Source organism: Rhopilema esculentum, chromosome 4, assembly GCF_057945365.1.
Source record: "Rhopilema esculentum isolate cy_ngs chromosome 4, ASM5794536v1, whole genome shotgun sequence".
Lineage (NCBI taxonomy): Eukaryota > Metazoa > Cnidaria > Scyphozoa > Rhizostomeae > Rhizostomatidae > Rhopilema > Rhopilema esculentum.
In genome coordinates this window covers 3,259,850-3,273,526 of record NC_142818.1, presented here as the reverse complement: position 1 = coordinate 3,273,526, position 13,677 = coordinate 3,259,850, and the positions used below count along the sequence as shown (strand labels likewise).

General features: G+C 36.4%; 1 protein-coding gene across 2 annotated transcripts in view; it reads left to right on the top strand.

Moving 5' to 3' along the window:
• LOC135691333 (alanine--glyoxylate aminotransferase 2, mitochondrial) overlaps positions 1 to 13,677 on the top strand; it is a 55,200-nt gene that overhangs the window by 19,282 nt on the left and 22,241 nt on the right. For both annotated transcript variants that reach the window (XM_065209169.2, XM_065209170.2), the window contains exons 5-16: positions 243 to 366; positions 1,079 to 1,173; positions 2,252 to 2,345; positions 2,925 to 2,990; positions 3,855 to 3,882; positions 4,298 to 4,398; positions 7,221 to 7,313; positions 8,720 to 8,792; positions 9,497 to 9,556; positions 10,313 to 10,401; positions 11,039 to 11,188; positions 12,192 to 12,290. In XM_065209169.2, coding sequence (XP_065065241.2) covers positions 243 to 366; positions 1,079 to 1,173; positions 2,252 to 2,345; positions 2,925 to 2,990; positions 3,855 to 3,882; positions 4,298 to 4,398; positions 7,221 to 7,313; positions 8,720 to 8,792; positions 9,497 to 9,556; positions 10,313 to 10,401; positions 11,039 to 11,188; positions 12,192 to 12,290 — 1,072 coding nt within the window. The remainder of the gene's footprint in view (positions 1 to 242; positions 367 to 1,078; positions 1,174 to 2,251; positions 2,346 to 2,924; positions 2,991 to 3,854; positions 3,883 to 4,297; positions 4,399 to 7,220; positions 7,314 to 8,719; positions 8,793 to 9,496; positions 9,557 to 10,312; positions 10,402 to 11,038; positions 11,189 to 12,191; positions 12,291 to 13,677) is intronic.

Sequence of the window (13,677 nt, the reverse complement as noted above, 5' to 3'; positions counted from 1 at the left end):
ATAGCCTGGTTAATATTACTGAAGCTTTTTGGCTCATTGGCAAGGTGATCTGGCAAGGTGATCTGGCCTTTCGTGCAGCATGGCTGATTTAAAAGTAAATGTATGCTGTTACCATCATAGCGTGCTGTGATTGGCTTTTTGTATGCCCAACCAGCTTCCTTTATAGAATCACGTGGGAGCAGCCGTTAAATCCAATGTCCTCTTTCCTCTGTATGCCTTGAAGCAATTTTTCTTAATTTAAGGCGTGTCAATGCAGCTTTGAAGTCTCAAGTCGACCGTTTATGGCACACGACTAACATATACATGAACAGCCAGATTTCTTTAGCTGGGGAAAAGCTTGCTTCAAAAATGCCCGGAGACCTGAAGGTGAGGTCGTCTTTTTCTGTATTATACAGTGGAATTATATGACGAAAATTTGCCATAGAGGCCTTTTTACTACCGTCCTACTTTGTATTTGAAAATCTTTAGATAGAAAATCAATAGGGGCATAGTTTTATGTATACAAATTCATCCATTCGTTCTTTTTCTCTGATTAAAACTTGTATACTGGGGCAAAATATTAGTATACATTAAATTTAATTCATATTTAAATCATATTACATAGTATTGGATTCTTGTCGTCGTTTTTCTTTTTTCCTGACTATTTTACTGACCTTTACATCGATACTCGTTGCAAGGTTTACAGAATCCGCGGGCAGCCCATCCTGCGTTTCTTCCTTCTTACACATTTTACCGAAGTGATGACGTCACAAAAATATATTTTTAGAAATTTTTAATTTGAATTGATGTTACAGTACTTGAATTTACACATGGAAATCCTGTCACTTTGAATGAATTACTACCTATAGAAAGTCCTGGTATTCTATGTTTGAGAAGTTTTAAGAAAGTCTTAAAAAAGGTTAATATTGCTGAATGATCTTTTTGTTTTACAGTATCTTACGCATTTTATTTTATGGTCTTGGTCGAAAAGTTATGAATCTGAATTACGAACCTATGAATTCACATGGTTTTTTTATATTATGATTTATTAATCACCAAATGTGCCATTATTACTAACTTTTATTTTTTTTCTTAAAAGGTTGTTTACTTCGTGAACAGTGGCTCTGAAGCAAATGATCTTGCCACCTTAATGGCCCGAGCCTATACGAGAAGCTTCGACATAATCAATTTAAGGTAGGAGCTTTTCATGTTGCCTGCATATAAAGAGGTTTTTAGTGTCATGCTGTTTGTTGCTACTACAGTAGATTGAATTTGTTAATATTAAAATTCGTCGGAAGTTTCTAGGGCTCTAGCAGTTACTGTAGTTGTAAACTTGATGTAGGTGTATTTGAAAGTAAATAAAAAAGCCAAATAAATGACATAAAAAACACGTCGTTTAAAGGCTCTTGCGCAACTAGCATGCTTAGCGGCAGTTGTCTTGAGAAATTGACTGTGTTTTGTATTTTCATTCAGTACTATATTAAGCCGGCTCTTTGAACTATAGTCGCAAAGCGTGCCGGTTGCGAAAGAGCCTTTAAGATTGGAGAAGGAAGTGTGTTCAGTAGCCATTTTTTCATTCAGGTCCACCCTGCCCTTCGGGTGCTTAATTAAATTGGCGAAGGATTCTGAACTTTCCTTAAACTACAGGAATATTCGAACTTAAGGTCTTTGCCTGCTTGATCTATCAATAGTTTTTTCTTGGGATTTTCGTTAATGTAATTCTTTCCGGGGTGACATCCGCCATTATGTTTTATCACTTTCTTTGATTTGATTTAGAATTTCGAATAAGAGTGTTTTTTAATCTCTTAAAATACAATCTGGGCTTGATCAAAATTTGCTGTTATATATATATGAATTGAACTGACCAACTTGAAGCTAAAGTTTTCATCTTTCGTATATTTCTTCTATCTCCCTCTTCTTTCTCCGGAAGAAATATTCTACAACTGGCATATCAAAAAAACTGAACGGTTAATTTGTGTTTATTTGGTTTTCTTGAATGACGGGGTGGTGACATTACAGTTTATGGGGTCTTATCAGTTCTTCTCTCTTACCTGGTCGCTTGTTTGAAATGAATCTATTTGAAAAATAGGGGAAATGTTTAGTCCAAAAAGACCATGTAGGTGTAAATCAATTTGAATACATGGTAAGAGATGAAAACTATCGTGAGATGCGATTCAAGTTGCTAGTGGTGAGTGTTTACTACAAATCTAAGGAATGTCAAGAAGGAACGTTTTCATGGTTGCTTAACTTTATAATTTTTTTATTGTTGCAGAAATTCTTATCATGGCACCAGTCCGTCGTTGCTAGGGATCCTGGCACAGACAAACTGGAAGCAGAATGTTCCACTCAATTTTGGCTACTCTGCGGTTTGTATCCTTTTATTTTATGGTGCTGTAAAATCAAATAATGGTGTGGTATTTTTTGGCTTTTGAATTTTGATTTTTGGGTAGATGTGTTCAATTATCGCCAGAATCTTTGACAATCAAGTAATACCTATGCTGATATATGCCACAGCAAATCGAAATAATGCTAGGGCTTTAACAAAGTCTTTTTGTTGGCTATGGTTGATTTAGGGTGCATGTTCAGAGCAAAATAGAGGTTCCTGCAAACAGCGCAATAATGACCCTTCAGGTGAAACAAAGAAAATCCTGAGTTTGACAGATTTCAATTAGTGTGGCCAATTTCTGTGTAAAGTTTATTGGCTTACAAAAATTTAAGTCTGTTTCTTCTAATTTGTTGGGAACATCAATTTAGTGCAAAATGCAATTCATTATATCTTTAGTCTCGAATCTGTAGCCGGAATTTTTGTTTCTGCATAAGGCAATAATTTGACCATTTTCTCCCTTTTCTGCGAAATCCTGCGGATTGTAAGCTTTTTAGATTTCATCAAGAAGGTTGAGCCTTCTTTCTTTTCCATTTATGACACGTTTTTCTTTTTTCTACAGGCAATGAATCCAGATGTTTATAGAGGTATCTGGGGTGGAAAAAACTGTCGAGACTCTCCTGTTCAGGTTATTCAAGGATTACTTTGTTTTCTTTCACTAACCCCTTTACTCTTGAATTTAAGGGGAATTTTTCTAAGCCTCTGCACATTCCCATATAGCCTTTGATTCAGAAACTCTGGGACAGAATTAACAAGGACATAATTTGAGTCATCACGCGACCATAACCTTTTGTGTGAAATCGGCCTGTCTTTTATTTCATATGAAAATATTTTAATGCGACTTTTCGATTTATTTCGATATTATTCTAAACTTTTGTTCATAATTATATTGTTTTTTGAATGAAATCTGTGTTTGTACTCGATTCTTAGTGTTATGGCTTTAGCTATACGTTAAAATAATTTTGAGTGTAACGTCTTATTGAAACAAATAGTCGCTATTTTGCGTATAATAAAACAGGATTAACAGGATAGTTCTTAGTTGATTAGTTAGAACCATCCTGTTCTATACACCAAATAGCGTGTACAGCTCTGCCTATATGTTATCGAGCACTTAATGACAGACCGGTGAACAGTCATATTGAAACAAATAGTATATTTGTCATTAGTTGACACCCAGACTGATACTTACAAACTGATTCCTCTGTCCCTATGTTTAATTACTATCCAAAGAAATCTTTATTGAGCATGGAACTCAGTTTGAGCTTAAAACTGTCCTGTCTTACTCACTAAAGCATCTACTGCTCCGTCTGCATGTTATCGAGGACATTGAAACATACTGGTACACAGTAATCTTCATTAAATGTTGCGAGAAATATCAGTTCAAATAGTACTACATTGTTGATTCACCACCTTAGTTTCCCTTATTTTTTGTTGAACATCAATCATGTAACAGTAGTTTTTCTTAATTTTAGTCCTTTTTCTCTTTCTCCAGACTTCAAGAGACTGTGATTGCAATCCAGGTTGGTTTTCAACTTTCATTCGTTGTAGTGTCTTCAGATGTGAAGGCGTGCCTCCCGATAGACAAAAGGATAACTTAGAAACCCTGAGAAACCCTGAGTAATCCTTAGAAACCAATAGAAACCAATAGAAACCAAAAGAAACCAATAGAAACCAATCGAAACCAATCGAAACCAATCGAAACCAATCGAAACCAATCGAAACCAATCGAAACCAATCGAAACCAAACGAAACCAATCGAAACTAACCAACATCAATATCTATGACCAAATTATTTTTAGAATAAAGTTGCATCAAACTACGAGAGAATGCAGAATAACGAAGTCTTCTTATCTAGTACCTAAAAAATAAGAACTACTTTTTGAATTCACCCAACTCAAAAGTATCGGTTGTTAACTAGGTGTTTGTTATTCTTAGGCCAATGCAAAGCGTGCGACGGATACGTTGGACAATTGCAAGAAGTCTTAGATTATGCAGTTTCTAGCAGAATTGCTGCATTTTTTGCAGAGCCAATTCAAGTAAGAAAGCCTTCTTCGATTTAATGAGTACCTCGTCTTTTTTATGTTCTCTCTGGTTCACGCTGTATGAATGGTGGTTTCTTCAACTGGTGAATAGTTCATATTAAGATGAAAGCTTTTCGAATCCAAGAAAGTTTGTGCAATTAATAGTAGATGTTATATTCACTTATTATTTTTATGCATCTTTTATATTTTCTCTTCCCATGTGTAAGTTTGATAGGAATCTCTTAATGTGCAGAACTCTTTTCGAATTGATTCTCATTTTTCGCTAGAAACTGTACAATACACAGTGATGAATCTTAGAACCTAGCTGGTTTGAAAGATGTTTTCCCTAGTAGTTAGCAGGCAGTTGTCAGATGTAGAAAATAAAGATCTTTGAATCTAGTAATTGGTCTTCTAATTCCCTTCTTTGTACAATACACAGTGATGAATCTTAGAACCTAGCTGGTTTGAAAGATGTTTTCCCTAGTAGTTAGCAGGCAGTTGTCAGATGTAGAAAATAAAGATCTTTGAATCTAGTAATTGGTCTTCTAATTCCCTTCTTTACTGCATCTGTCTACAAAGTATGTGTAAAAATATAAATGATACTTAGACTAAAGCAGACGAAATTTTGGAGATGATAGGTGTAATTTAATTTTTAAATTTAAGAAATTTAAAGATTTTTAAATTTTAGATAAAAAAGTCTTTAATTTTTTTTAAACTTGTCGAGGGCTTTTGTTCTCGTCACTATTAGGGTACAGGCCTTAAAGGTCTGTGGAATCGGATCAAGTTTTAGGGTGTGAGGATTGCTCAGAAGTTAGTGCTGTGGAATACGGATTCAAGACTCGAGTCATGACCAAGCTTTAACATCGATTGAGGAGAATTGAGGAAAGTCGTCACTTCGCTGTTATTCCAGGCATAGGAGTCACGAGGCATATGAATCACGAGGTGTGGTCACGTCAAGAGGAAGGACCGGGCACTTTTCTATAAGCATAGATTCTTAGTGTCACCATACATCTGAAGGTGTATTTGTCTCTCCCTGGCAAGAATGAATGACATTCCTTAATTTAATGGATTTTACCATGGATGGCTCAGTAGTTAGGGTCGCTGACTTAAGACCAAAGTTCCGTGGTTCGAGTCCGTGACATGACCAAATGTTCTCTAAGAGTGAGGAGAGTTTTCAGCTCTCTGTAATTCCATGGGTAGGAATCACAGGGTGTGGTCACATCGAGAGGAAAGACCAAAACACTGCTCGATAAGCATAGCTTTCCAGTGTCCTAAAACTACCTTCGGAAGTTAGGTAGCAAACAATGCAATACAATACAAAACGATACCAAATTTTAATGCATTTTAATTGCTGCATTTTTTGCAGAGCCAATTCAAGTAAGAAAGCCTTCTTCGATTTAATGAGTACCTCGTCTTTTTTATGTTCTCTCTGGTTCACGCTGTATGAATGGTGGTTTCTTCAACTGGTGAATAGTTCATATTAAGATGAAAGCTTTTCGAATCCAAGAAAGTTTGTGCAATTAATAGTAGATGTTATATTCACTTATTATTTTTATGCATCTTTTATATTTTCTCTTCCCATGTGTAAGTTTGATAGGAATCTCTTAATGTGCAGAACTCTTTTCGAATTGATTCTCATTTTTCGCTAGAAACTGTACAATACACAGTGATGAATCTTAGAACCTAGCTGGTTTGAAAGATGTTTTCCCTAGTAGTTAGCAGGCAGTTGTCAGATGTAGAAAATAAAGATCTTTGAATCTAGTAATTGGTCTTCTAATTCCCTTCTTTGTACAATACACAGTGATGAATCTTAGAACCTAGCTGGTTTGAAAGATGTTTTCCCTAGTAGTTAGCAGGCAGTTGTCAGATGTAGAAAATAAAGATCTTTGAATCTAGTAATTGGTCTTCTAATTCCCTTCTTTACTGCATCTGTCTACAAAGTATGTGTAAAAATATAAATGATACTTAGACTAAAGCAGACGAAATTTTGGAGATGATAGGTGTAATTTAATTTTTAAATTTAAGAAATTTAAAGATTTTTAAATTTTAGATAAAAAAGTCTTTAATTTTTTTTAAACTTGTCGAGGGCTTTTGTTCTCGTCACTATTAGGGTACAGGCCTTAAAGGTCTGTGGAATCGGATCAAGTTTTAGGGTGTGAGGATTGCTCAGAAGTTAGTGCTGTGGAATACGGATTCAAGACTCGAGTCATGACCAAGCTTTAACATCGATTGAGGAGAATTGAGGAAAGTCGCCACCTCGCTGTTATTCCAGGCATAGGAGTCACGAGGCATATGAATCACGAGGTGTGGTCACATCAAGAGGAAGGACCGGGCACTTTTCTATAAGCATAGATTCTTAGTGTCATCATACATCTGAAGGTGTCTTTGTCTCTCCCTGGCAAGAATGAATGACCTTCCTTAATTTAATGGATTTTACCATGGATGGCTCAGTAGTTAGGGTCGCTGACTTAAGACCAAAGTTCCGTGGTTCGAGTCCGTGACATGACCAAATGTTCTCTAAGAGTGAGGAGAGTTTTCAGCTCTCTGTAATTCCATGGGTAGGAATCACGGGGTGTGGTCACATCGAGAGGAAAGACCAAAACACTGCTCGATAAGCATAGCTTTTCAGTGTCCTAAAACTACCTTCGGAAGTTAGGTAGCAAACAATGCAATACAATACAAAACAATACCAGATTTTAACATTTTTTCTATATGCGAGAGAATTGTTTGCGTAGGAATCATGTCTCGAGGTTAAGCAAAATTTGTTCAGGACGAAGACAGTTGATATTTTGGTTGTGATTCCTGTACTTTTTACCTTGACATTCCTGTATTTTTAGGGTGTTGGCGGAACCGTCCAGTACCCAAAAGGATACTTAAAACAGGTCTATGAGAAAGTGAGGTCGAGAGGAGGTTTATGCATTGCAGATGAGGTAAGTTGAAACTTTCATGCCTATTAACCATTATCCAACAGAAGGCAATCTTCTTTTTTCAGTCTCCGATATGACTTCCTAACAAACCTTTCAAAGTTGCTCTAGTATTTTGAAATTTTGATCGCTACTCTATCATCACAATTTATGAAATTGTGAAACATTTAGAGGCAAATGATCTTTTTCAAAGGATCAATATGGTTTTAGAAGAAATGTAATTTACTTCAGCTTCGCAAAGGCATTTGACTCCGTACCCTATCAACGGCTTCATTTGAAATTAAATTCGTATGGAATTAGTGGTAATGTACTCCAAGACCGTATGCAGAGAGTGTTACTGAATGGATTCAAGTCTCCTTGGTCAAACATTTTTAATGGTGTCCCGCAAGGAAGCATCCTTGGGCCCTTATTGTTTCTTATTTATATTAATGATTTACCAGATTGCATTGAAAACAGTTACCTGAAGATATATGCCGATGCTTTGAAATCATACCGAATAAACTCGGGCAGCTACCAACGAGTTCAGGATGACATTGATCGAATCGAAGTTTCAGCCTATGACAGTTGTCTCTAAATGCACAAAAGTGTTCTAAATTGCGCGAAACAATTAAGAACGGAAAGAGGGAAGGCTCAAATACTTATTACATTGTTGTCCAAAAAACAAGCATCACATCGAAATAAAAGAATCGGAATAGACAAAACACCGTGGAGTTCTCATCGAAACCAATCCAACATTACAAAAACGATCGCCACTTGTGTAAGAAGATCGAACGGTGTCCTCGCTTCAATGAAAAACCGTCAAGTATTTAAATATTGAAACTTCCAAAACATTGTACATTGCTTTAGTTAGACCATTATTAAAATGTGTTGGCGCGATTTGGAGCTCAATCCTCGTCAAAGACATTCGTTCGCTCGAAAGCGTGAAAAGAAGAGACACAAAATTAGTGCCATCGCTGAAAAGATTGCCTTACAAAGAGCACCTTATTGCCCTTGTTCTCCCAACTCTTGTCAATAGAAGAGCTAGAAAAGAAATGTTATCGATTTTCAATTTCATGAAGGATATCGTCGACTTGAAGTATACAACTTTCTTCAAGTTTTGTACAAATAAAACAAGAGGACACGACCTCAAGCTTTTTAAACAAAGGAATCGCTTGAATGTAAGACAAAATTTCGCAAAGAATCGCAGAGTTGTGGAACAAGTTACCAGAAGTTATTACCAACAGCTTCAGTTACCAACGCAAATATTAATTTAAAGGGTTTTACAGCTGCAAGCCTCGTACTCCCTTACTCGTTATTATATAAATTGTGTCCTGAACAAGTTTTCTTCATTTTTATAGCAAACTTAAATTTTTTCTTTCAAATTATGTAATTTAATGACAATTTTTACAAAATAATATGGTTGTAAATTACAGGTTCAGACTGGTTTTGGGCGAACAGGAGAACACTACTGGGGGTTCCAAGGTCATGACGTCATCCCTGATATTGGTAAGTTATCTCGAAAAAGGACAGTATCGTTTTCCATTAATATTCAGTTAATCAGTTGCTTTTCAGTCCAGTAAAACTTTTGAGGTAGTGGTCCATTCAGTGACGTAATCGGATGGTGAGCAAGTGGGTCAAGGTTCTTTCTTTTGGTGATAGAAATATTAAAGATAATGGTTATACCGTTTCTGATCTAGAGTGACGTAGCTTGACTTAACTGCCAAGCTTATTTATTAAAAACCTTCTAAAGAGTCCCAGAGGTGGCGCCAGAAATCTTCCGACAGAGGTGTTGGAGCTTCCGACAGGGGGGCTAAAATGACTGAAATAAGTAGTTTTCGTACGTCAAATTTGCTCCGACAATAACCTAAAATCTCCTCCGATGGGGGGCTAGATGCTTCCGACGGAGGGGCTGTAGCCCCCCCTAGCCCTCCCCTGGCGTCACCAATGAAGAGACCTCGAATTGAAAAACAATGGCCACATTCATGATCCCTTTTATACACTGATGTTAGGAGATATCTCAATGCAAAAATGATACGCTTTTAGATGTCTTGTTGCCTTCAAAACTCATTTCACATATGGATAAAAGAAACAGAGTTACTCATTGCTTTATTCAGTATAAGCTTCCCAGGGATTTTTGTACTAGATACATAGGGATTTATGTACAGTGATTCACCTGTATTATACCTCCTCGCTATCTTTATAATTTTTAGTCACCATGGCTAAAGGCATTGGAAACGGGTTCCCAATGGCAGCAGTTGTTACTACACCGGGTATGTTTTAAAATGATATCTCCATTTGACTAGCTGTTCACTTTATGCACGTCATCAAGCGTCACCGTGGTGATATCAGCTGTTGCGTATTTAAGGCTGCTCCTTCATTAGACTTTCCCAAAGTCTATTTTATGTTAAATCCGTAAGGCATTCGTACTACTGCGAGGGCATATCTACTTTCTCGTCTCCTCCGCAGTTTAGATATACCCTCGCAGTAGTACGAATGCCTTACGGATTTAACATAAAATAGACTTTGGGAAAGTCTACTCCTTCATCATTAGTAGCTATTTAAGTACTTACAAATTATTAAGCATAGACCTTATTATACGCAGACACAGAAAATGTTGCAAAATCCTGCAATCTAATTTGTTATGTTTTGATTACAAAGTAGGTAATAGCCAAGCGAATGGCCTTGTACTATCAACATAAATTGAGAGTATCAAACACCTTGTTTGTAAGCGTCTAACTTATGCTTATTAAAAACAAATCTCCAAAAGGGCAGTTTCATGTGTTTGCATAAACGAACTTTCAGCCACCACTCCACTTGTTTATCAGTATCTTTTATAGTGCTAGTGCCTATAACAATTTTTAGTGAAGAAGTAATGTGATTGCGTTGATTTGAATCTTAACCCCTTTTGGTTATAGAAAATCTTCAATATGTTTCGCCGTGGCTTCTATCCTTAATGAAAGCAAAGTCACATGGGTCCTAACCATAGCGTTAATTTTTGTAACTCATACATTCATTGAAATTTTCAGAGATTGCGAGAAGTATAACGACAGGAATTCACTTCAACACATTTGGAGGTAACCCAGTGGCATCTGAAGTAGCTTCAACAGTGATGGATGTATGTTTTTAATTTTTCTGCTGCTATTTGAAATTAAAGAAGCATTTTTATTTAAATTAGTATTTACGTATCTAAACGTTGTGGGTTCTCCGACAAATGTGCTATGTATCAGCTGTTAAGTAAAATCCCCATCGAGGGTCTATGTTAAATTTCTATTAGAAAGTTGTTTGCAGTATTAAATACGGAAACTTTCACTACCAGAGTTTCGCTTCAATCACATTAACTTCTCAAATTCATTCATCTTAGTGTGACAGTGAAAGGGCAGGAAAATTAGTTTGCTTAACAGCAACTTTGTTTACGTACGGACTTTTGGGAGTACTTTGTATAAAAAAGGTGCCATCTACTAAAGGCATTTTCATTTTTTACTGTTGCCTATTTTCCTAAAATTTGAGGTAGGTAATGCGACATGGAATTTATAAGCAGAATTCTGAAAGGGTCTAGGAAAGAGCGGATTTTTGGATTTTTGACAGGGACTGCAAGGAAGGAAATTAGAAATTTCCTAGAATGTGTACACTCGTGACATAAAGTAACCGTGATCCTTTTTTGTGGAACAAAATTAAAAGAATCTTCAGAATCGACTTGTTTTTTATATGCATTGATTATTTTTTATTTTTTATTTGCAATTTGTTTCATTAAGGTAATTGACGAAGAGAAGTTGCAAGAAAATGCAAATGATATTGGCACATCTCTACTGCTAAAGTATGCGAAATTGAGAGACGAATTCCCCATTGTTGGTGATGTACGCGGAAAGGGTTTTATGATTGGAATAGAGATGGTATCTGACAAGGTAAGAAAATGCTCTTCTCGCAGTCCGGATTGGTGACAAACTTTCTCAATCCTTCTGAATCGAATCTTAGCATCTATCTTCGGATTCTAAACATGAGTTCCCCATCATTATTTTCATTCAATTATGCCATTCATTGTTACATATGAGTTACTCAAGCATCCTTAGAGGGCAGGGAATTTTAGAAGAAAAGGCTAGCAAATTTTTCTTTCTTTTAATGAGGCAACAAACGAGGAATTTGATTTCCTGCTCTACAACAGAAAGGAAAGGTAGCTGAAACATTGGAATTGACTTTGTTAATGATCTGAAATGTAGATATTTGACCAACTACGATAAAAGCTATTTGTTTCACATCGTTTTCTTAAAAAACATTAAGAATAATGCATTTCTACTCGTTCGCTTAATGCAAAATATGTCACTTTTACTAATATAGAACCTCTTTCCAGACACGGATCCTTGAAGGAGCCTTCACAATAAAACATCATAGTATCTAGACTGAATTATTATGCTCTGAAAACATTATTTATTTAGCTTATGATGTTGTACTAGCTTTTTCGACAATCACTGTTTAATAGTATTTTCAACTTTAATAGCTCTAAATTGTAGTTTTTACCTGTGTATCATTGTTTCAATTCTTCTTTCTGTGTGTAAAATATCTCTAAAACGAGTGGTCCTATGGTCCGAAACTTTTTCCGACCCTGATTAGTGGAGTACTCATGAATTTGTCAAATATCATTCGTTTTGGAACTCGGAGGTGGTTCGTTTCATCAAATGCTCTCGTTTCCCAATTAATGCAACTCAGTAGGAATGTTCCTTATGTTGTATGCACAATGATGTAATCAAGTCGCGCTATCCATACAGTGGCCTATTGAGAATCTTGATCGTATTCTTAACGCCAGGTCTAAATTTGTTGCTAGATAATATAGAGGACCAGATATTAGATTTCTCTTTTAGAGAGATTCTCGAGCTTCATTAGACTTTTATTCGTGCATTTGTCTTTTTATAGGAAACGAAAACACCATTGCCAGCAGAAGAGATGGCTGACATTTGGGAGAGAACGAAGAACTATGGAGTGTTGTTTGGAAAAGGTGGCCGATTTGGCAATGTACGTATTCTTTTCTATACTGGTGAATTTTAAAAGTGAACCCCACCCTTATTTTGATTTTCATGCCTTTCATTGTAAATTTTTTTTAGGCATAGTAGCCCCTGAGTTAAAAGAAACTAAACTACAGGGGGTCATGCATTTAAATACCATATAAGCTAGACTAATGGTTATAGTTTCAGTAAAATACAACAAGCTTAAAAGAAAGATTGAAAGAATTCACATATAAAAGATGCTGCCACGCATGCAACGCGAGATTTCATCGGTCCTTCCTTAGATTTCTTTAAGGCTGAAATACACGATAAGTTTAAACTGTCAGTTTTCACTGGTGGCAGAAAAACTGATCGTGTAAACATCTAAAAACAGACGTTTTTTCAGCAATCAGTTTAGAACTGTCAGTCCTTTTTAAAGTTGGACATGTTCAACTTTGCAATCAAAACGGAATGTCGACCATCATTTGAAAACGATGCGGGTGTTAATCCCTTCTTTGTACTGCATCATGTGGAGAATCTATTTTTCGAAAAGAAATACATCGAGCCAACAGAATTTTTTATCAGTGTTCAGAGGAAGAACCAAGTTTGTTGGATGTTACATCTTGTTTATAAAAAGATCGCGATGCAAAATATTTTCTATACTTTTTCTCATCTTCAAGGCGAAGCTCATTTAACAAACTAGCACAGGCACCTAACTGTACTCGTCTTTGAAGCCATGGTTTAACCAATGAAGATCTTTCCCTCCATTTTGAAATTTTTTTCGTTTTGAAAGCTATAATTAAAGCCACAGCAGCACCTTCCGGGTCGCTGTCCAGTCCATCGTGAAAATGAAGGAAACTAATACCATGTCATCAGTTTTGACTGATCGTGTCAACGGGTAGATCGATCAGGCATAACTGACGAAAAAAATCTGTGACTTGAAACCGATCAGTTAAAACTGATAGTGTATTGCAGCCTTTAGAGCCAGATTTCTATGCTTTAGATATCGCGTTATGTTAGCATTGAGGAGAACTGAAGGGTGTGTTTGGGGAGATTTGTAGCAGGGTTTAGGGCTGGCTGGAGAAAGGTTGCAGAGAGAGGAGGACATTTGGTTACTGGCATTTGGATAGAATGAATTAGAATGGTGTACTGTCTGGTAAAGCTGGCCGATTGGGTAATATATGTATTTGTATGGCACTATCATTTGGTTACGAAAAGAATCGAGGTTCCGCTTTATTGAGGTTAAAGACCCTCTCCAGGTTATCAAACGAATTTCTGCTAGGATATAACAAGAAGTTGTCTGCCTACCAGATGGATCCGATCTAGCCTGCAAATGAAATTCTTTCGGAAGAATATTTGACACACCATGGATTCACTCGTATCCACTATTTGACAAGTGTACGCTGTTGCTTTCTTAT